This window comes from Notamacropus eugenii, chromosome 1, assembly GCF_028372415.1.
Source record: "Notamacropus eugenii isolate mMacEug1 chromosome 1, mMacEug1.pri_v2, whole genome shotgun sequence".
In the NCBI taxonomy this organism is placed as follows: domain Eukaryota; kingdom Metazoa; phylum Chordata; class Mammalia; order Diprotodontia; family Macropodidae; genus Notamacropus; species Notamacropus eugenii.
In genome coordinates, this window is record NC_092872.1 from 721,067,173 (window position 1) to 721,090,971 (window position 23,799).

At 41.0% G+C, this 23,799-nt stretch overlaps 1 protein-coding gene across 1 annotated transcript; it reads right to left on the minus strand.

The window, feature by feature from the left end:
- Positions 1-463: 463 nt before the first annotated feature.
- LOC140521552 (uncharacterized) lies at positions 464-20,772 on the minus strand. Its single transcript, XM_072636726.1, is given in 6 exon segments — positions 464-5,484; positions 5,486-8,432; positions 12,379-12,474; positions 13,826-13,952; positions 20,267-20,353; positions 20,723-20,772. Coding segments are annotated over 5 exon segments (3,294 nt in total). The 5' UTR covers positions 20,300-20,353; positions 20,723-20,772; the 3' UTR covers positions 464-5,393.
- Positions 20,773-23,799: the final 3,027 nt, after the last annotated feature.

A 23,799-nucleotide genomic window follows, 5' to 3' on the forward strand; every position in this document is an offset into this window, starting at 1 on the left:
CTCTGGAGGACAGAGTGAGGCTGGTGACTGTGCAGGGCCCTGCTCACTGAAATCCAATTCATTTTCAAGTCAAGACATCACCCTTATGATGTCACTGGTACTCCAGGAGAATGAAGGACAACCTGTCACTAGAAGAGCAATAGTGCCCTCTCCTGATTAGAGGGAGAAGGGACAGGAGGCCTTCTTCATGTTCCTCATCCTTTATCCAAGATCCTGCAACAAGCATTGTTAGAGCTACAATGAGTAGATGTTTTCACTGCTGTCCTTAGGGCAACCCTTGTCATGGGAAAAGAGAGAGAGTAGACTCAGCACCTCAGTTACATACGTGCACGTTTTTTCTGAGGCCTGAAGCCCACGTTTTTAATGCATAAGCTCTGCATTGTGGGAAAGTGACAGCAGGAACCCACCACATGAACTCAGAGAAGAGCTATTTTTCTCCCATGTTGACTGAAACTTTGGTTGATGGAGAGGCAACAGGCCAAACGCATACATTTATTAATTCATTCCCCTTAAAGTAACGGTTACATAGTACTAAGGAGCCAGATATTATCTGACTGCTCATACAAAAACTGGCCAGGCTTAAACCTGTTTTAGGACAAAGAAGGTGGAATATGTCCTTCAGATTTATGGTCTCCATGAGTGACTAACTAGACCATTAGAAAGGAATTTCTTAATTGCATAGGTTGTAAAAACAATAAGATAATAGAATTTGACAAAGTTTCCATTGAAATTATGAACCAGGATATGTTTTCTTTACCACTAACATGGCATAACATATTACATGTCCACAAAATATTAAGATAAGGAAACTATTCCATTATTCAGAAAACGTGTCTTAGGTTAAAGGTCTCTTAAGAGGTGTTAAGTGAGCCCTATCTGGCTTTTGGTGACATAGGAAGAGGCATTCTCTGAGTTTGCTTCAGAGAGAACAAAGAGATTATTGGAAAATTTATATTAAATATTATAACCTAACACTAGTTTTTTAGTTAGCACACACCTTTCTGGTCTCCATGTACTAAGGATCAGTGACATCAGCCTCCATGTTATTTGTCACACATGAATCTCCATCTCCTGATGCTGCATATTCACTAGCTTCCACCACTGCCCCACCCCCAACCCCCGCCCATTCCTTGAGTGCTGTCTCTCCTTGTCTCAAAGTTTCCTGATTTCACCATATTCCTTCAAGAAGCCTTGCTTGGTCCATTTTCTGTTTATTTCTTCCAATTACCTTGTATATAGATTTTATGTAGGAAATAAGGAATCAAATGGCTTTTTAAGAGTCTGCTTAGTGCCAGGCACAAGAACTTTACAAATATTATCTCATCAGATCCTAACAACCCTGCTAGGTCCTCATGATGGGGAAAATTTGAAACCCTAAAAGGACAGATCCTTGAACTTCCTCACATATTTCAGGAACCCAGCATCTGGCCCACTCTAGCCTACCAGGATTACTGAAAACTCCTTCATCCCATCTAGGCTCCTTTCCCTAATTCCAGATCACCTCAGGATACTTGCCACTGCCAGAGCCCATCCACATCATCTCCTAGTCTTTCTGTATAAAAATATCAATCTCAAACTTATCAAATGCAAATTCTTCAAATCTCGCCCACTTGTGTTGGTGTCACAAATAGTGCAGACTCACCAGGCATCTGACTGGCTTCTATTGGTGACACAATAAACTTGCTGCTTGGACTGAAAGGTCTGAGTGGTTGAATTCTTTTGAGGACCACCCCCACCTGTGCCCTTGAATTTCAGGATTACTAGAACACCTAGACTGCAAGACTGTCAACTCCATTTTACAGTGGAGAAAAATGAGGCAAACTACTCAGTGGCTGAGGCAAGATGTGAATGATTCAAGGCCAAAAACCTATCCCAATATTTCCTAATGATTGTGCCTTCTCTGGTTGTGGGGGTCACTTGTTTGCAAATTGTCTATTTTCTTTCTCCATTCTGGGAATCATGAGAGCCTACCTCTTGCCTAGAAAAGATCTGGTGTTTAACAAAAACTTGGTGACTTAAATACTTGACCAAATCCTTTAGAATGTGAGCTCCCTGTGGGGAGGGGTACCTTGATTGGTAACCCCAAATCCTAACACAGACCCTGGCATGCAATCTGGTCTTGTTGAATTGACATGATAGAGTACCTGGACAAGAAGGACTGGAGTCATTTTCTCATTTTCTGCATTCCAAGATCTGACTATCAATTGTATTCAAGGAAGGGGACCAAATTTGAACTTGTTGGAGTCTATTCAGACTGAAATTGTTCAAAGGTGTAGGAACTGTCATACATATTACTCTAGGGGGAAATTTCATAATTTTCACAATCAGTTGCCAAATTCTCATAAAACTTGGATATTATAAACAAACTTGCAAGATCCCCCTCCCCAAACCTTTCTTGACCTGTTAACAACTTAATTACTCAGTAAAACACTTCACTACTTTAGAATTAGAAAACCTCTACTTTAAGCAACTTCTGTCCCAGGGCTGATAACATCTTGTAACCTAAAGCATTTGGTCAGGCCCCAAAAAACTCCCCAGAAAAGGAGAATCTCTGTCTTCTCTGCTTTTCCCAAAAGCTAAGTTATTACTTTATCTTTTAAAATATATTCAATTAAATACTTAGCAGTTTGTGAACATTGTAATCACATTCTCCAGCAGTTTAATTCATCATATCACAGCATCTGGATCAAAAGAGAAGCTGATTTCCTAAGAATACAAGGGCATCACCCGCTAGGTATGATTTTTAAAGTTAATATTACTTATCAAATATTTCCCAAAGCTACAATAAAATTTTGAAGCATAACAAAAGTTACATTACAGATTTAAAACAAATTTCACTGTTTTGGCAAGAATACCTTAAAAAAAGACTTGGTGACACTAAAATGACATCAATTTCATTGAATATATTTTCCAAATTATCACCTTACATAGAAAGCATTTGTCCAGATACGATTTTAACACTCTAGATGGACTGTTGTCTTTTAACAAAATATTTATAAGAGAACATTTTGTTCCAGCAAAGAACAACCTGAGTACCCATCAACTGGAGAATGGCAAATGAAATCATAGCATATGAATTCAAAGGATTATTATGGAAGAATAATGACAAACATCAGGATTTCACTAGAAACAGCTGTATTTTTAGGGAATTCATCACAGTAAGTAATTTTGGATGTTTAATGAGGTCTCTTAAACTGCAAAATCTAATTAGATCTTGGGCAAGAGACTTAACCTTGTTAATTAGATCGCTAAGTTTTATCTCCAGCAAGATTTTTCCAATATATACGTAAGTACGGCTGAAATCCAAGGAAAACATTTTAATATCACAGTAACAATTCTGTCTTCCAACCACTGCCTCCAAAGAGGCCAAAGTTGCTCAGTTTTATGAAAGCAATAACTCCAAAATATTCTTATAGGGAAAAGATATGGGAGGGTGACATTCTATACAATCAGTCCAAACATGATCTGGAGCTGACTGAGGCTCAGATCCTAAATTTCTTACAGCAAAATTCAGACTCAAATTTAAGAAATCAGGGAAAACCATTAGAACCTAAAGATATGATCAAAATAGCATGGCTTATGGATAGGAACTGGAAGTGATGCACACATTTAGGGGATTAGATGTGGTAGACAGAGTGCCTGAAGAGCCACTGGCAGTGATTCTTAATATTGCACAGGAGGCAACAACTAAATACATTTCAAAGTAAAAGAGCAACAAAACAAAATGTCTGTCTGACGAGGCCTTGCAAATAGCTGAGGAAAGAAGGGGAAAGCAAAGGGGAGATTTCCCCAAATGAATTCATAATTTATGAGAATAGCAAGGAGAGATAAGGTTTTCTTAACTGGGCATTGCAAAGAAATAGAAGAAAACAACTGAATGGGAAAGACAAGAGACCTTTGCAAGAAAATTTGAGCTATCATGGGAGTATTTCCTGAATATATGGGCATGGGGACTTCTATGGACAAGGTCAGGCACTCACTTGCTTGGCACCTCCAGATTCTCTTGAAAACAACCTTGAAATAAGGACTCAGAACGAATTTTGGAGCAGTGAACCACATTACCTGTCTAGGACAGCTTGAAAGGTAAACAGGAAAGGTGTCTCACTACAGTGGGAGAGTGAGGAAGCCAGTGACAGGTTTCACCCTAGGATGCCATAACACATGTTAGGGAAGACATTAGAAACCTTGGGGTTGCTGAGATAAATTCAATCTCTTTTTTGGGCTTCATGCACTATATGAAATATACTATGTCTAGTGAGGTCTGTGCTACAGGGAGAAAACATTACTCATTAATTAGATCCATATATTTTATGTCCAGCAAGATTTCTTCAACGTACACATTGGAATACACAAAAAATCATCAGATGATCACCATCCTACCATTATTGCTTTTATAAGACTTCCTTGCATTGTGAATATTGTGCAGTCTACTGACCTGCCTCTTCCAGGAAAAGGCTGGTCCTCAATGAACACATTCATAAGTCTTTTCTCCACTAGCAATCCTTGATGTAAAGGACGAGATGATCTCTGGTTGCAGACCTTTCCAGAGTCCAGACAGGGCTAGATCATAAGGTGAAACTTCTGATGTCTATAAGCTCTGTAGTGCTTGTAGAATGTCTTCCCACATTCATTATGGAAATACTTTCTATCCCATGTGAATTCTGATAGGAAATATCAGAATAACATCAATAATGACTTTAGCTTGAACACTTTTCATATTGATTGACAAATTACATGTCTTCTAGAATGGATTCTCTCATGTGAGAGAAAAGAATGTTTCTCCCATAGAAATAAACAAGTATTCAATTAGGACAAAGCTTTTTTCCCCCATCTCCTCATTCAGAAATCGGCCAGTGAAGGTGATTCAGTCAGTCTTTGAAGGGCAGGGCTGATGATCAGATGAAATCTTTGGCAAGACCTGGGAAAATTTAGATCTGACCAAAATGTAAAAGGATTTTATTATAGGTGAATTCTGGCCCATTGTGTTTTAGTGAAACAGTTCTGAGGGGAATTGGAACCCTCTGGTCCACACTGCACTAAGTAATGGTGATCAGGCTAGAAATAAGTCTCTTTGTCCAAAACTGAGTCAAGATTCAGGCCCCTCCCCCTCATCCCTCATTAGAATAAGCCCAAATCTCATAATACTCATTCTCATTAAAATTTAATTAATCAGCATTGATTTATGCCTATAGGTAACTCCCACTTAGCTAAGGGAATATAAGTTTTGAGAGGTCTCCATGATTCCTATTTGGTTGGTAAGAGATAGCTAAATGACCATTGTTTTATAAATTATAAACAAGCCATAATTAAATAATTACCTAGAAACGATGTCTCCTCAAATTTGCTTTCATCAGATTTGTATAATAAGGTGAGAATGTATATAAAAGCATCAATCATATTATATATCTATCCAGTGTGAATTCTATTATGTGCAGCAAGTAGGAAAGTCTGGTTCTGAGAGCCTTTCCACACTGATCACATTCAGGGTTTCTTTCCAGTGTGGATACTCTGATGTGCAGCAAGACTGGAGCTAGAACTGAAAGCCTTTCCACATTGATTACATTCATAAGGTTTCTCTCCAGTGTGGATTCTCTGGTGTAAAGTAAGGTGGGAGTTTCGTCTGAAACCTTTTCCACACTGATTACATTGATAAGGTTTCACATCAGTGTGGATTCTCTGATGTAGACTAAGTTTGGTGCTCTCTCTGAAAGTCTTTCCACATTCATTACATTTATAAGGTTTCTCTCCAGTGTGGATTCTCTGATGTGCACCAAGTAGACAGTTTAGTCTGAAAGCCTTTCCACATTGATCACATTCATAGGGTTTTTTTCCAGTGTGGATTCTCTGATGTGCACCAAGCAGAGAGTTTAGTCTGAAAGCCTTTCCACATTGATTACATTGATAAGGTTTCTCTCCAGTGTGGATTCTCTGATGTACAGTAAGTTGGTAGTTTTCTCTGAAAGCCTTTCCACATTGATTACATTCGTATGGTTTCTCTCCAGTGTGGATTCTCTGATGCACAATAAGTTTGGACCTTCTATTGAAAGCCTTTCCACATTCATTGCATTCATGAGGTTTCTCTCCAGTGTGGATTCTCCGATGCACAGCAAGACTGGGGCTAGAACTGAAAACCTTTCCACATTGATTACACTCATATGATTTTTCCCCAGTGTGAATTTTCTGATGTGCAGCAAGTAGGGAGTTTAGTCTGAAAGCCTTTCCACATTGATTACATTTATGCGGCTTCTCACCATTGTGGATTCTCTGATGTACATCAAGACTGGAGCTAGAACGGAAAGCTTTTGCACACTCATTACATTCAAAAAGTTTCTTTCCAGTGTGGATACTCTGATGTACAGTAAGTTGGTAGTTTTCTCTGAAAGCCTTTCCACATTGATCACATTCATAGGGTTTTTTTCCAGTGTGGATTGTCTGATGTGCACGAAGCACAGAGTTTAGTCTGAAAGCCTTTCCACACTGATTACATTGATAAGGTTTCTCTCCAGTGTGGATTCTCTGATGTACAGTAAGTTGGTAGTTTTCTCTGAAAGCCTTTCCACATTGATTACATTCATATGGTTTCTCTCCAGTGTGGACTCTCTGATGTACAGTAAGTTGGTAGTTTTGTCTGAAAGCCTTTCCACATTGATTACATTGATAAGGTGTTTCTCCAGTGTGGATTCTCTGGTGTACAGCAAGATGGTACTTTCTTCTGAAAGCCTTTCCACATTGATTACATTCATATGGTTTCTCTCCAGTGTGGATTCTCTCATGCACAATAAGTTTGGACCTCCTACTGAAAGCTTTTCCACATTGATTACATTCATAAGGTTTCTTTCCAGCGTGGATACTCTGATGTGCAGCAAGACTGGAGCTAGAACTGAAAGCCTTTCCACATTGATTACATTTATGTGGCTTCTCACTACATTCAAAAAGTTTCTTTCTATTGTGGATTCTCTGATGTGCACCAAGTAGATCTTTTAGTCTGAAAGCCTTTCCACATTGATCACATTCATAGGGTTTCTTTCCAGTGTGGATACTCTGATGTACAGCAAGATTTGAGCTGTCTCTGAAAGCCTTTCCACATTGATTACATTGATAAGGTTTCTCTCCAGTGTGGATTCTCTGATGCAGAATAAGTTTGGACCTCCTTCTGAAAGCCTTTCCACATTCATTGCATTCATGAGGTTTCTCTCCGGTGTGGATTCTCTGATGTACAGTAAGTTGGAAGTTTTGTCTGAAGGCCTTTCCACATTCATTGCATTCATGAGGTTTCTCTCCAGTGTGGATTCTCTGATGTAGGATAAGATGGCAGCTGTATCTGAAAGCCTTTCCACATTCATTGCATTCATGAGGTTTCTCTCCAGTGTGGATTCTCTGATGGGCTGCAAGACTGGAGCTAGACCTGTAAGTCTTTCCACAATGATTACACTCATACGGATTTTCCCCAGTGTGAATTCTCTGATGTGCAGCAAGTAGGGAGTTTAGTCTGAAAGCCTTTCCACATTGATTACATTTATGTGGCTTCTCACCATTGTGGATTCTCTGATGTACATGAAGACTGGAGCTAGAACGGAAAGCTTTTGCACAGTCACTACATTCAAAAAGTTTCTTTCTATTGTGGATTCTCTGATGTGAAACAAGTAGATAGTTTTGTCTGAAAGCCTTTCCACACTGATTACATTCATAAGCTCTCGCTGCAGTGTGTATTCTCTGATGTACAGCAAGATTTGAGCTGTCTCTGAAAGCCTTTCCACATTGATTACATTGATAAGGTTTCTCTCCAGTGTGGATTCTCTGATGTGCAGCAAGATTGGAGCCGCTTGTGAATGCCTTTCCACATTGATTACATTCATAAACTTTCTCCATATGGGTTTCCTGATGTAGAGTAACATGGCCTTTAAATCTGAATGCATTTCCACAAGGATTACATTCATAAGGTTTCCCACCATTGTGGATTTTCTGATGTTGAGTAAGATTGGAGCTCTGTAGCAATGCCTTTCCATGTTTATCATATTTATAAAGTTCCTCTCTAGTCTCCATGCTCTGATGTACAGCAAGACTACAGGTGCAGCTCCCATCCTTTCCACACTGACTGCATTCAGGAGACTGCCTCTCACTATCAATCATGTGATGAATACGGAAGGAGGAGAGTTCACTAAAATGTACATCACATTCATGAAGATCATGTGGGTTCTCTCCAGTATGAATTTTTTGACAGTAAATCGGGGAGGACTGTTGACTCATGCTTTTCCCACAGTGATGACAACCATAAAGTTTATCTCCAGGGTGAACTTTCTGAAATACAGCACAGATTTGGCTCCTAATGAAGTCACAGTGACCAGCACTCATGAGGTTTTCTTGCTGTGCTTCTTCCACAGAAATACTTAGCTTTTCAGTAGTCTCTCTCTTTCCAGGTCCAATCATTCCTTCTGCAAAAAAACAAATCGTGAAACATATTTACAGAGACACAGGTACACACACACACAATTATAAACACTTCCCTCCACTGGAAGAAAGTAAACTGATCTATATGACACTTCTTCAGGTAAAGATAAAAGTCTTCCAAGTTAAATTGACACAATCACAATGTTTGAAAATGCCACTACTTCAGATCTGCAGAATAACTTGACTTGGAAAGACCTTCACAGACAATCACATTGGATCCTCAGAAACACCTGTGAAACTGGCAGACCCAGCATTCATGCTACAACCTCAAGTCAGGCCATGAACTCTGAATGGCTGAGTTACCAGAAAAGTGTCCCTGCAGATGACATTAGATCACCCACCCTGCAATTGGGCATGTTCTGTCCACAGAACTTGATGGCCCTTTTCCATGGCACTTTTGTTCAAATTTTTTTTTTTTAAGAAAAAATGTTTTCTTTTTGCATGCTTGACTTTTTTCTCCCTCTCTTTGGGTCTTCCTATTACCCTGAGACACAAAAATATTGAAATTAGGCCAAATCACGAGCGTACTTTAAACTCCAGGGAAAAGAAGAGTCAGTCAATGGAGGTGGCAAACTTAACTGTTTCCTTATTTTAAGAAACTGCCATGGCAACTGCCAACCTTGAGCAATCACAACTCTGATGAGTCAAGCCAGCAACACTGGACCAGAGACCCCACCAGAAAGAAGATTAGGACTCACTGAAGGCTCAGGCATAGGTAGTTTTATTACCAACAAAATATTGTTAATTAAAATATGTACTTTGAAAAAACAAAATAGTATTGTGCATGTCATAGAAAACAGTATTTATAAACATAAATTTCATATGCACTGAAAAACCAAAAATTAAAGTGACTGACTTGATTGCAATATATGCTTTACTGCAGAGCTCTGGAACTGATTCTGCAATATCTCTGAGGTGGACCTGGATTTGTTCTCATTCTTGTCTTGATTTTTAAGTTTTTTTCCCCTAATTCTACTCTCCTTAATCTATTTTTATATTCACTCCTTGAGTTCCCCTTTATTCCACGGTATCCCAATGAACTAGATGTCTTTACACTCCCAAACACTCTCCTTTCCCTGGATTAGTTAAGACCAAGGTTCCTGATCTGCTGTTTCTTCTCCACCATTTCCATGTTCCTCAGGCAGACTGACAGCTCCTTGACCTCAGGGACTGCCTTTTCCCTTCCTAAAACTTGGTGAGATACCAAAGAAAACTGGAGGTGCTTAATCCATGCTTTTTGACTGACAGGACCCATGACTGACACCAGGCCCCAGCTTCTGCCTCAATCCCTATATTCTGTTCTCTGCCTTATTTGGCAAATGCAGACCTGTTTCTCACTCTTTCACTTTATCTCCTATTTGTGTGAACTTTGTCTGCTTCTAAACCTGATGGGACCTGAGCATGCCCAGAGACAACACTGCAGAGACTCTTTTTAGGCTCCTGAAGCATCCCATACTAAGGGACACCTAGGAATTTCTAATTAGCACTTGGCCAAACTCAGAGTGACTGTCAGTTCAATGAATGTGGCCAACAATTCTCCAAGAGGGCGCCAAAGATTGGGCCTTAGAGATCAAGGGAGGGACACAAGTTGATAATTTAGGTAAAGCATATCCTTGGCAACAACCTTTGCTTGTACTCACATGCTACTGAATGGAAAGAGAAAATCATAAAACCTGCTGCCTCAGTCAACTACAATTTTAGGGTATTTAAATTCAGGGTGGACCTCATGGTGCCAAGGGTATCCTTTGAGTCCCTTTCGGTAGTTAAGTGGTGCAGTAGCTACTGATTAGGGAGACTGATGTTCAAATCCAGCCTCAGACACACTTACTAGCTTTGCAACCCTTCCCAAGTCACTTAGGGCTCTTGCCCTTGATTTCCTTGTCTATAAAATGAGCCTGAAATGCAAATGGGAAATCACTCCAGCATCTTAGCCAAGAAAACCCCAAAAGAGGTCATAGTGAAACAGAAATGACTGGAAAGACTGAAAACCACGACCTGACTCCCTATCTCCTTCACCACAGCATCTTTCCCAATTCTTTTAATTCTTTCCCAAATGTCCCTGATTACCTGCTCCCACTGTCTACCCCACTAATCACCTTTTCAGTGAAGAAATGTGCCTTCTATTTTTTCTTTGAAAAAACTGGATGCTTATCAAGAGCTATCTTATCCTCCTCATTTTCCATCCATGAAGTGACTTTTTGTCTTTGACCTCACTGTCAGATGAAATGATCCCCCTGCTAGCTAAAGCAAACTCCTTTCCATGAATAAATCATCCCATTCCAGGACATCATCTTCCTCAGTATGGTGCCCCTCCAGCATTCCTTTTAATCACTACTTTCCAGTCTCTCCCACACTAATGACTATTTCCCTACTGCCAGAAACCATTTCTTGCTAATGCTCAAAACATGATCACTTGATCCATTCAATCCAAGAGATATGTTTCCATGATCTTTCTTCTATTTCTTGGCTAAACAGCTGGAAGTGCCCACTTACAAGTGGAGTCACCAAAGCTTTTCTCTATTCTCAGCAGTCTAGCGCCCAGTTTCATTGTTCAACTGAAATTCCTCTCTCCACAATTACCAAGAACATCCACGTTGTGAAATCCACTGGTCACTTCTTCATCCTCATCTTTCTTTCCTTCTCTACAGCTTTTCACAATCAATCACCCTTCTTTTTTTCTCTCACTCTCTCTGGGATTTAGCGACACTAATATCATTATTGTCCAAAACAAACTTACTCTCTTTCTTCCGGCCCTCCCATCTTCCTACTTTCCTAATGCTGTCCAAGGAATCCTCCCATTAGAGCACATTCATAAATGAGGTATCATGCCTTCCTCATGGAGTTTCACAAACACTTCTGTCTCACATAGTCAATCTGCTCCTATGTCCTCTGATTCCACCCAGATAACATTTCTCCCATAACACCCCCTTCTCTCCCAACACTTCTACTGTCTTGCTTCAGGTCCTGAACACCACACAACAGAGCTATTTCAAGAACCTGATACTTGTTCCAGGTGCTCCAAGTCTCCCTCCACTCCAGTCATTCCACCACTCCCTTACAAAGATCATCTTCCTAAAGTTCTTGACTGACCATATCACCATATCCTCAACAATCTCCTGGGGCTCCCTAGGAAAAGGATCAAATACAAAATCTCTTCTAAGGCTATTAATCACCTACCCTCTCTCTTTACATACCCCTCCCTTATTCTTCTAAATTTTCTTTCCCTTCACATCCCCACCAAACTTGCTATAATCCACTGGTATGAGCCTCACTTTTATTTTGTGAAGGGGACACTCTGCCTTCCAAATGTTTCGGCTTTCCAAGCCATGTCCAGACATGGAATGCCATCCCTGAAGCCCCAGCTAGGGCCCACCTTCCACAATAGGCTTTCCAGTTCTCCTTCACTGTAGTACATTTCCTCTCTCAATGAGATCCAATCTGTCTTGTCCATAATAGATTTCTACATGGTTGTTAGCATGTCATCTGCCCACCCAGTCTGAGAACACCACTAAAGCAAGGAATGTTCCTTGCATCTCTTTATGTTGCTTAACAGATGGTATAGCACCTAGCAGCAACTTTCTAAGTCTTCACTGATGAGAACAATGCCTAAGAAAGAAACCATATTTAAAAGCCTAACCCCCTTTTGCACTTTCAGGGAAGTTCCATGCCCCCAAATTCTAAACAATGCATTTTTTTTAGGATCATAGATTTATCAGTAGGGGATAGCTTAATTGCACGGTGTCTAACTTCCTAATTTTACAGAAGAGTCAACTGAAAATCAGTGGGGTTCAGTGACTTGTGCACAGACTCACTGCTAAAAGTCTCTGAAAAAGAATCCCAATTCAGGTGTTCCTGCCCCCACATCTAACACTTGCTTTGCTACAATACCAAGAGACACAGCTCTCATGTGCCTGCTTTTTCCTCACTCACCTGGACAGCAGGTCCTCAGGCCTTCTTGTTCCAGCATCATTGGCACCTCCCTTTCCTCCAAATAAGAAACCAAATATTCTCTGGGAACTGGAAGCCCTGATAATGTGGAAAAAGGAATGAACATGGAGACATACTTAGAATTTAGTTCTCTTTCAGGAAAACAGAGTACATACAAAGCCACTCCATTTTGAGAATCGCTCCTTCATGTTCGCAAACCTCTGGCTTCTTCTTCCATTAATGGTTGTAATGCAAGTAACCAAAAAAGGATATGCCAGATCAACATTGAGCTCCAGCAGATTAGAGCTTGATGGATCAGCTCTGGATCTGCCTCCTCCTCAACTCCTCACCCCATAAAACCTATAAAAACCTGGTTACTGTTCATTCAGTGAGTCATTGCTCTTCTGGTGAGATTCTCCTTTTGGGGAACTGAATGAACCTTAGGTACTCAAATTTTAACACTTGGCCAGTCTCTGATTCCTGCCATTGACAGGGGCATGCAATCAAGGAGGAAAAGATGGTGGCCAAAAGTGTTTAAACATGATTTCCATAGCATTCATTTTTAAGAACTTTGGGGAAAGGTGGGGGAGAAGATCATGGAGCCAATGGAGAATCAGAAAATTTGATCATGGTGCACCTTCCTCAAAGGAGGCACTCATTGCAGAATTTCATTATCTAGAAATTAGAGGTGACTGGTAGTGAAGTAGGGCAAGGTCTGGGAATAGACTGAGAAATGCCAAAGATTAAATCCCCCCTCAGACAGTTTTTAACTGTGTGTCTGGAAAAGACACTTAACCTGTGTTTGCTTCAGTTTTCTTAAATGCCATTTGGGGATAATAGTATCAGCTAATAACATTATATTATAAAGAAAGGACATAACACAACAGTTGATGAACAGCAGGTGAATGGAAAGGATTATTTCCTTCTGTCCTTTCCCACCATCTGTACAACACAGTGGAGGCAAATGAAAGAAAGATTAAGGACAAATTTGTGACACTTGACACAATCAGAAACTGAGAGTTACAAAGTGATGCTTCTCAGAAAGAAGGATATCCTAAATACTTGGCCCATCCCAAAGAGGAAGAGGTTACAGAGAAAAGCAGGCTGAGCACTTCTCAGGTACTTGGCAGACAAAATTAATATCCAGGGAGAGGTTGGGTTAAATAATCCATAGGATTAGTTCTACATCTGAGATACTTCAACACTGACCTACCTCAGGCTACCTAGAATTGCCATGAGACAGCTGCAGTAGCAACAACAGAACATACATGTTATCTTCATACCATGTACTGACCTTCTAGAGGAAAACCAGGCAGCAGAAGGACCCTGTCTCTTGGATACTGGAGACCAGCACATTTCCCTTTCTAGTAATATATAAATGCTCCAAAGTCAGCACACAAGATATTGCTTTTGGTAGCAGACTCAGAGTGGCCAGGGAAAATGTCCTTACCCAAGGAGAGTAGGTTGTGGGCATTCTCCAGCATGACTGCCTTGAAAAACTTCTTCTGAGGATGGTCTAAGAGGTCCCATTCCTCTGGGGTGAAGTCCACAGACACATCCTGAAATGTCACCAGCTCCTAAAGCATCAAGAGCCACAAGATTTAGACCTGAAAAAGACTCCAGAATTCAGGCAGTCTAACCTCACCAAGTGAGAAGAGGAAACTGAAGCACAAAAAGGGGACTGAACTAAAAGTCTTATCCTAGTTCAGTGAGAATCAACATTCAAAACCATAGTCATTGAGCTCAATGAAAACTTGAGAGAAGTATTTCATGTGTCTTTTTTCTGTGAGATAGAAACACCAAAGGAGGGGAGAAAAGTGAAATGTCTTCCTTATCAGAACTGATAAAAATAATATTTTATCAACAATATTCTGTCAGGTTTGTGAGAAGTTGGCAAGTAGAATATATTCTGGGGTGTCAGGCGGAGAATGTTTGCTATAGAAAAGAGAGGGAAGAGAAAGAAAAAAATCTGGTTAATTTCCTGAGAGCCTGGAATAAAGTCTTCTCTAGATAAAAGATGAAAAGGATTCATAAGATATACTAATTACAATCGAGACTGAAGTGAAGGAGATGAGACTTTCCAGACAAGTGAAGGAGAATTCTGTTATTACACTGTGTCTGGGGCTGCCCTTTTTATAATCCGTCATGGCTAAAACATCTTATGCCTTTTACTTATGATAGCTTTCATTTGTCAATAAGTTATTATTTCCTTATTAAAGTATTTAGTTTTATAGTTCTTCATTTTTGTTGTTCTTTGTGTTCACAGCAGACCAAAACTGCATCACTATGTAAGGGTTCAAGTACAATGTGTCTGACCATGGATGATCAGACTAATAGAGGCCAGAAGGCTCTACCATAGGTTGGGAACAAATAGTCCACAGGAACATTTGGGGTGGAGATGCCTCTCAATTTGCACATCTCACTATTCTTTTGAAATACTGCAATTCTGCTTTGCTAGCATAGCACAGCATGCATGTTCTTTGATGTTCATAACCTATGCTGGGTGGTCCTTTCACAGTCTCCCATGTCTCACCACTGATTTCAAAATTCTTCAGAAAGACCTTGGAAATATGGCCTTGTACTATGTCTTCTGACCACACCGAGTGCCTTCTTTGCATGTGTTCTCCATGAAACAGTCCTTTAGGGAAATATCCTTTTGGCATTTGAACAACATGGCCAGTCCATCAGAGTTGTGCTCCCTGTTGTAGAATGTGAAGGACTGGCAATCTAACTGGAGAAAGGATCTCAGAGTTCAGTACTTTGGCAGGAGACCTTCAGATTCTCCCTAAGACAATTTAAATGGGATTCAAAGATGATTCACAATTTCTCCACTTGCTGCAGTCAGTGGATGGCTCCATGCTGAATGGTGGACAATCTGTATTTTCTTTTTCTACATTTTCTGAAATATTATTTCCCTCTACTACATGTTATGTTTTTAATATTTGTTGTTTTTAAAATTTTAGAGTTCCAAATTCTGTCTCTCTTTCCCTCTATTCCTTACCCCCCTAATTTAGATAATAAGCAATAAGATATAAGTTATACATATGCAATCATGTAAAACATTTCTGTATTAGTAATTTTGTACAAAAAGACTTGGAAAAAATAGAAAAAGAATGTAAGAAAAAAGGTGAAAAATAGCATGCTCCAGTCTGTATGGCAAACAGTATCAGTCCTTTCTCTGGAGACAGACTTTGCCATTAGTCCTTTGGGCATTTTCTTGGATCACTGTATTGCTGAGAAGAGCTAAGTCACTCACAGTTCTTCACTGAACCACAAACATTGCTGTTACTGTATACAATGTTCTCCTTGCTCTGTTCACTTCAGGCTGCATCAGTTCAAGTAAGTCTTTCCAGAGTTTTCTGAAATCATCCTCCTGGTCATTCCTTACAGCATAATACAATCAAATACTAGAGATTGTTTAGCCATTCTCAAACTGATGGGCATCTCTTCAATTTCCCACTCCTAAGCAATGCAAAAAAGAGCTACTGAAAATATTTTTGTACAAACAGGTCCTTTCCTCATTATTTTGATGGCTTTGGGCTATAAACATAACAGTGGTATGGTATTTATTGCATCAAAGATTATGCACACTTTCTTAATTCTTTAGGCACAGTTCCAAACTGCTCTCCACAATAGTTGGACAAATTCATAACTCCATCAACAGAACATTAGGGTCCCAGTTTTTCTACATCTCTTCAACCTCCATCATTTTCCATGTTTATCATATTAGCTGATCTGGTAAGTATGAGTTGGTGCCTCAGAGTTGTTTTAACATAGCACGTGTCTAATACAAGTTTAGAAGGTTTTTTTCATGAGCATAGATAGGTTTCATTGAATATTCCCAAAACTGCCTGTTCATATCCTTTAATTATTTATCAGTTGGAGAATGAAGTATATTTTTACAAATTAGAATCAGTTCTCTATTATTCATGAAATGAAGCCTTTATCAGAGATACTTACTGAAAAAAATTCCCCAATTATCTCCTTTCCTTATAATTTTAATAGTATTGACTTCCTTTCTGCTAAAATTTTTTAATTTTTATATGGATTTAATTTAATTAAATTTTCTGTGAATTATGGATTGTACAGTTGTATTATTCTCTAGAACTTGTTTGGTCATAAATTCTTCCCTTATCCATGCACCCATGGAATTTTTGCAAAAAGTAACTGTGGACTAGGGCAGGAAGATATTACAAACGTGTAAAAAGACAGAAACTATCAATATAGCCTTTCATTCTGTAATAAAATAAGAATGGAAATTGCCTGAAAGACAACGAAAGTGTCAAACCAAATGGAGACTTAACAACAATATTTATACATTTAATTCTATAGTAATGAAATGATGGGGACAACTGAGGGCGGTGTGGATAGAATGTTGGAACTGGAGTCAGGAAAAAGAGTTCAAATTCAGCTTCAGTCTCTTACTAGCTACGTGATCCTGGCCAGGGCTTTTCATTCTGTTTGGCTCAGTTCCCTCATCGGAAATGTGATTGGAGAAGTAAAAACCACTCCAACATCACTGCGAAGAAAACCACAAATGGGGTCACAAGGACTGGGACACAGCTGAATAACATCAATAATAACAACAACAAAACTGTGGAGGTCACGTTTCACAGCAGAAGAAAATAACAAAATTCATTTGGAAAAAATAAAAGAACTACAATAATATCATGGGGGATGATGGAAACAAGTAAGAATAGGGGAGGAAGAGACATCGAACTATAGTAAACAGCACTGGTCATCAACACTGTGTAGTACTGGGGGAGAGAGGGAGTGAGTCAGAGAGAGAGAGAAACAGAGAGAGAGAGAGAGAGAGAGAGAGAGAGAGAAATGAATGGAACAGATTAAACAAGGGAGACTCAGAATCATTAGAACTCAGCAACTCCATGATGTTTGGTAAAGTGGACAAAAGCCTGATTAAGGAAAAAATCCATATTTGGCTAAAAAAAAACCACTGCTGAGAAAAGCAGAAAGCTGTCAGGAAGGAAATTAGGAATAGACCCTCACCTCATACAATACTCTACAATACATTCCAAATGGATGTTTTATTACTGTTCAGTTGCTTCAGTCTTATCTCACCCTCCATGGCCACATTTGACGTTTTCTTGGTACAGACCTGATACACTAAGAGGGTAAAATAGAAATTGAAAGAATCCACCAATCATCTCCTAAAAGAGATCTAAAATTTAAACTGCCAGGAATATTAAACTCCAGTGCTCCCAGTTCAAGGAAAAAAAGAGTACAATCAGCCAGAAAGAAGTAATTCATATGTCAGGGAACTACAGTCAAGCTAACTCACAGGTGAGGAACTTATACATTAAAAGTAATCGGAAGGTGTGGAATAGAATATTCACCAAGACAAAGGAACTAGGATGGTGACAGAGAATCATATACCCAGAAAAACTGAATATAATCCTTCAGGGGAAAAAAATGTTCATTCAATAAATAGAGGACATTCAAGCATTCCTAATGAAAAGACCAGACCTCAATAAAACTTGGGTCTTGAAATACAAGACCCAAGAGAAACATCAAAAGGTAAACAGAGCAAACAAAAGAGATTCAATAAGGTTAAAATGTTTATATTCCTACATTGGAAGATGAAGCCTGTAACTCTGAAGGCCTTTAGGACGATTAGGGCAATTAAGAGCATTAGAGTATTTGAAATTTTACTAAACTATATTTGGAATTACACTATAAAAGGGGTACAAAAATAGGGATGCCTTTGATCCAGGAATAACAATATGAAGCTGCTATCCACAAAAGGTTTTTTTCAAAAGATACAAAAGGACCTACTCAGACTCTTTCTGGGGGGGCAAAGTACGGGAGATTGAGGAGATGCCCACTGATTGCCTTTACAAGTTGTAGTATATGACTGCAGTGGAATACTACTGTGTTACAGAACATGACAAGCAGGATTTCAGAAAAACCTAGAAATGCTGAAATGAACTCATGCAGAAGGAACTTAGCAGAAAGTAATAGCAATGTTGTATGATGAATAGCAGTGAACAACTTAGCTCTTCTCAGCTATATAATAATCTAAGACAATCTGAAAGGATTCATGATAAAAAATGCTCTCCCTCCTCCATAGAAAGAATTGATTCAGAATATAGACCTAAGCACACTAGTTTTCACTTGCTTTCTTTTCAGCACAATTTTTTTCCCATGAACTAATATGAAAATGCTTTACATGACTGCATATGTAGAACCTATTTCTGATTACTTACCACATGGAGGAGGGGTAAGAAGAAGGAAGCAGGTAGAGAACTGTGACCTCAGAATTTTGGAATAAAAATGTTTTTACATGTAATTGAGGGAAAAGGAAGTATTGTTTTAAAAAAGACTAATAGTCAGTGGCAGCTGGGTGACACAGTAGACAGAGTACCAGACCTAGAGACAGGAGGATCTGAATTCAAATTTAGCCTCAGACACTTACTAGCAATGTGACCCTGGGCAAGTCACTTCCCCCTGTTTTCTCAGTTCCTCCTATGTAAAATGTGCTGGAGAAAAAAATGGAGAAACACTCCAGTATCTCTGCCAAGAAAACTCCAATGTGTCAAAAAGATTTAGACAAGACTCAAACAACTGAAAAACAACCAATAGCCATTCCCCAATAGATAAATGGTTAAAGGATCTGAACAAAATGTTATCAGTAACAACTGCCAAGAATTCCTACCCATATGAAAAAATGTCCCAAAATACTAAGAAAAGTAAACCATACCACAGAGAACTGATCTCACACTCGACAAAACTGACAATAGCACCAGTCAATGATGCAAGAGTTGTGAGAAGGTGGGCACACAAATACATTGTGGATGGAGCTATGGAAGTGGAGAAGATCATGCAGATCTGAGTTCAAATGCTATCTCAGACACTGACTTATGTGACCCTGGTTGATAACTCATTGAATCTGTTGGCCTCAGTTTCCTGTGAAAAAAAGGTAAGAAGAGCAACTACACTATAGGGTTGTTGTGAAGATGGTCAAAAGTAGATTTGGGGGACAAAGGAAGACACTCCACTGGGTCTTTGCCTTTGAGCCCTACGCCTCTTTGATAAGAACTGAGTGTCTCCTTTAGGACCTCCTTTTTTCCCAGTATAAAAGAAAACTCCCAGAATTTTAAATAGTTCCCCAAACTCAGTCCCTTCTTATATCCTCTCTGACAAAAGAAGTACCAGGCCTTTCATAAATGCAAATAAAGTAATAGCTAAAGAAGGTATTCTTTTCTTTGCTCTGGTCCACACAGCTTGGGGAAGGGCCTTTGATCATGGGAATGTGACCCAAAAGACAACTTAACCGGTCTACTTGACTCTGCCAGATTTTCCAGAAACACAGGACCAGAGCATGCAGGAGGCCAGGAACACCTCAGCCCCTCCTCATGGTATTTACTCCTGTCATCCCTCACTGGCCCCTCAGTATATCCTTCATGATGCCCAGCTACAAGACAGTGTGCACCAGACAGATGAACCATTTGTGCACATCAGACCATGGAGAGTAAGCAGAGCATCCTGTCCTCCAGGTCTGCCAGGGAGAGCTTGGCCAAAGAGGCAAAGGGGGTGGAGGGTGGGGCAGTTCTAGGGACACATGGGTAGGGGTGGTAGCCATGCACACAGGAGCAAAGACAAGATCCCTACAGAACAGAGAGGAAGGAGTGAAGAGGTCTTAGGAAGGGAACAACTGGGGGTGAGGGATAGTTAGTGATTTTGATGCCAGTATGCCACGGATTAATTCAAAAGACACAGAACAGGATGGTGGTGTTAGTACGGTTTTCAATTTCCTCCCTATTTTTGTAAAGGAACAATCCACAGGGAGGGGATTGCCAGCCTTACAGACAATCATCTTTATCTACAGAAATGTCCTCTGTGGGGGTCAAGTCTGTAGAGAGAGTGCACTCACCTGGGGTGGGGGTCTGCAGCTGCCAAGAGCCATTCCTTCTGGCTCCACACTCTCAGCTTGGGCCAGGCTTTGGTCTTCTACAGACAGCTGGGGAGAGAGAAGGATCCTGAAGCCTAGAGGTAGGGTCAGGCAGGACAAAGATAGTACCACCTTGTCCTACTACTATTCTTTCCCCTTCCTTTCCCCCATTCTTATTCAGATAACAAGGGGCAGAAGGTACTTGGGATCCCACGTGGAACAAGAGCAGTCAGAGCCTCAAAGGCTACGGAATCAGAGATTTCCCTCTGACTGGGTCCAGGACATGAGCACAAAAGAGCAATCCAGCTCCTGACCTTTCCCCCACCCCCACCTAGAAACTGAACAATCCTCTCAAATATCCTGTATTTGTGGCCCCCACCCAGAGCAACCCTTCTTAGTGGGTTACCCTGGAATCATCCCAGGCCCCTTCTCCTTCACCTCAGGATCACCACAGGCAGCCTGCCACCCCTCAAGCCCATCCCAAATCTTCCCACCGTCCTTTCTTTTTCTTTATAAAAGTCAATATTGACCCAACCAAAGGGGCAGATTAAAAAAAATCTCACCCTCCTCTACTGGCAACACAATCAGCCTAGTCTCTGAATGAAAAATGGCCCGAGGGGCCCAGTTCTTGGAGGCAGATCCAGGCCTTCACTCGGGCGTTTTCAGGTTCACTCAAGCCTTCCCCTTTTATTTCACTCAAGGCAGGATTCCTGGGTCCCTGACGGTGAGGTGTGAATTCTGTGAGAAGGTGACAGAGTCTTAAATCCGGGGGTTGAGGGGGCAGCCCCAGACTCTAAAGAAGTGGTCGGGAGTCAGCAAAAGAGAAGCTTGTCCAGGGACCAGGCTGGGGGGAGAGGACTGGTCCAGGGGGACCTGGAGCTAGACTCAGCACAGGGTCAGAGGGGGAGGATGAGACCCAATGCAGGTCTGTGAGGGGCTGGCTCACACCTACCTGGCACCTGCACCCACAGAGATGGCCTCCACAAGGCAGAGATCTCGGGTCCAAGAGAAGACAGCGTGATCCGGGATCTGAGGAAAGAAGGCTGAGGGAAGCTCCAGACCTAGGGTGGAAGGCAGAGAAATCTGAGCACAAGTTCCGGTTTTCAGCCAGCCCACTCTGGGAGGCTCCTCCCAGCCTCTGACGCCCCCTTTTCTCCAATCCCACCCAGGGTCTGGCACTCAGAACCCTTTCTCCCTCTCCTCCCCAAGTCCTGCCCTCCATCACCTGGGCAGCCGTGTCCACTGGGATAGCCCCTCTTCATCCTAGCCTCTCCCCAGGCCTCCAAACTCCACCCCAGAGCTCCTGTTCCACCTGGACCACCCCCCACCAGGCTGGTCATCTCTGAGGGCTCCTCCTCCCCCATCACCCTCCACCTGATTTCTTATTGGAGGAAAGATTCAGGACTTTAGGAGCTGGGAGGGGGAGAACCAGGCAGAGGCGAGCTGGAGATTTCCAGGGAGCAAGGGATTCCCGGGCTACGGAGCTTAGTTTGAGGGTGGGGGTTGTGCACTGACTGCGGGCCGTCTGATGAGCACATTCTCCTAGTTTGAATTAGAATGGGGCTCATTTCAAGTCAGATCCCAGCAGGATAATTGGGATGTTCGACCAGCTCAGGACAGATCCACCCTTAAGGTAAAGTAGACTTAAAATTCAGCATTTAAGGTGCTGACCTGAACTATTTTCCCATTTGCTTTTCTACCTCCTTTCACTGATGAGGAAATCAAAGCCAAGAGCCCTAAGTCACTTGCCCAGGGTTCCAAAGCTAGTAAGGGTCCGAGGCTGGGTTTGAACTTGAGTTTTCCTGACCAGTACTCTATCCCGTGCTACCCCAAGGGAGTCAGTTAGCTTAATGTCAAAGGATACCCTTGCCACTGTGAGGTCCACTCTGAAAATACATACCCTAAGTTTGTAGTGTACCCAGGCAGCCTAGTTTTATTATTTTCTCTCTTTCCATTCAGCAGCATCTAAGTACTAGTAAAGACTGTTGCCTCACTTAGAATTGTTTGAAATGTATGCTTTACATAACTCATCTACCTGTGTCCCTTCTTTGATCTCTAAGGCTTAACTTTGGCCCCTTCTTGGAGAATTGTTATGCAGATGTGTTGAATTTGACAGCCACTCTCAGTTTGTTGAAGTGGGAAGTAGAAATTTCCTGGTGTCCCATAGGATAAGATGCTTCAGGAGCCTTAAAAGAAGTCTCTGCAATCTTCACTATGGACCTGGTCTGGTCCCATCAGGGTGAGAACCAGACAAAGTTCACTCAAATAGGAGAAAAGGTGAAAGAGAGTAAAAGGGCTGACAGGGCTGAGGCCAGAACCTGCATTTGCCAAATAAGACAAAGACCAGGATACAGGAATTGAGGTCGAATCTGGGGCCTAGTGTCAGGCACAGGCCTGTTAGTCAGTTAACATGGATTAAGCACCTCCAATTTTCTAGGCACCTCACCCCGTTTTAGGAAAGGAAAAGGTGCAGTCCCTGCTGTCAAGGAGCTGCCAGTCTGTCATAGAAACATGGAAATGGTGGAGAAGAAGCAAGAGATCAGGAACCTTGGTCTTAGGTGATCCAGGGAAAGGAGAGTGTTTGGGAGTGGAAAGGCATCTAGTCCAATGGGATACAATGCAACAAAGGAGAATTCAAGGAGTGAAATTAATAATAGTATAAGGAGGGTAGAATTAGGGGAAGAAGATTCAAATCAGGACAAGAATGAGAAAAACTCCAGGCACACCTCAGAGATTTCAGAATCAGTTGCAGAGCTTGGCAGTAAAGCAAATATTCTAATCCAATGAGTCACCTGTACTTTTGTTTCTTCAGTACATATAAAAGTTATGTTTATAAATACTGGTGTCTGTTACACGCATAATACTATTTTGCTTTTTAAGAGTGCATATTTTAATTTGGGAATATTTTATTGGTAACAAAAGCTGACTATACCTGAGCCTTCAGGGGGGCCCAAACTTCTTTCTGGTGGTGTCTCTGATCCAGTGCTTCTGGCTGCTGATTCACCAGCGTTGTGATTGCTCAGTTGCCATGGCAGTTTCTTCAAGTAAGACAACAGAGGTTACCATATTGACATTGGCTGACTCTTCTTTTCCCTAAAACCCCACTGTAGGCTTATACATTGGCCTAATTTCAGTATTTTTGTGTCTCAGAGAATAGGAAGACACAAAGGGAGAGAGAAAACAGTCAAGGATACAAAAAAAAAACCCAAAACATTGTTTCTTAAAAAAAGGTAGAACAAAAGTAAGTGCCATGGAGAAGGGCCCTCTAGTGCCATGGACAGAACATGCCCACTTGCAGGGTTGGTGGTCTAGTCTCAGCTGCAGGGATACTTTTCAGGTCACTGAGCCGTTCTGAGCTCATGGCCTGACTTTATGTTGTAGTAAGAACGTTGAATCTGCCGTTTTCCCAGGTGTTCCTGAGGATCCAGTATGATTGTCTGTGAAGCTCTTTGTAAGTCAAGTTACCCTACAAATTTGAGCTAATGGCATTTTCAGACAATTATGATTGTGTCTTT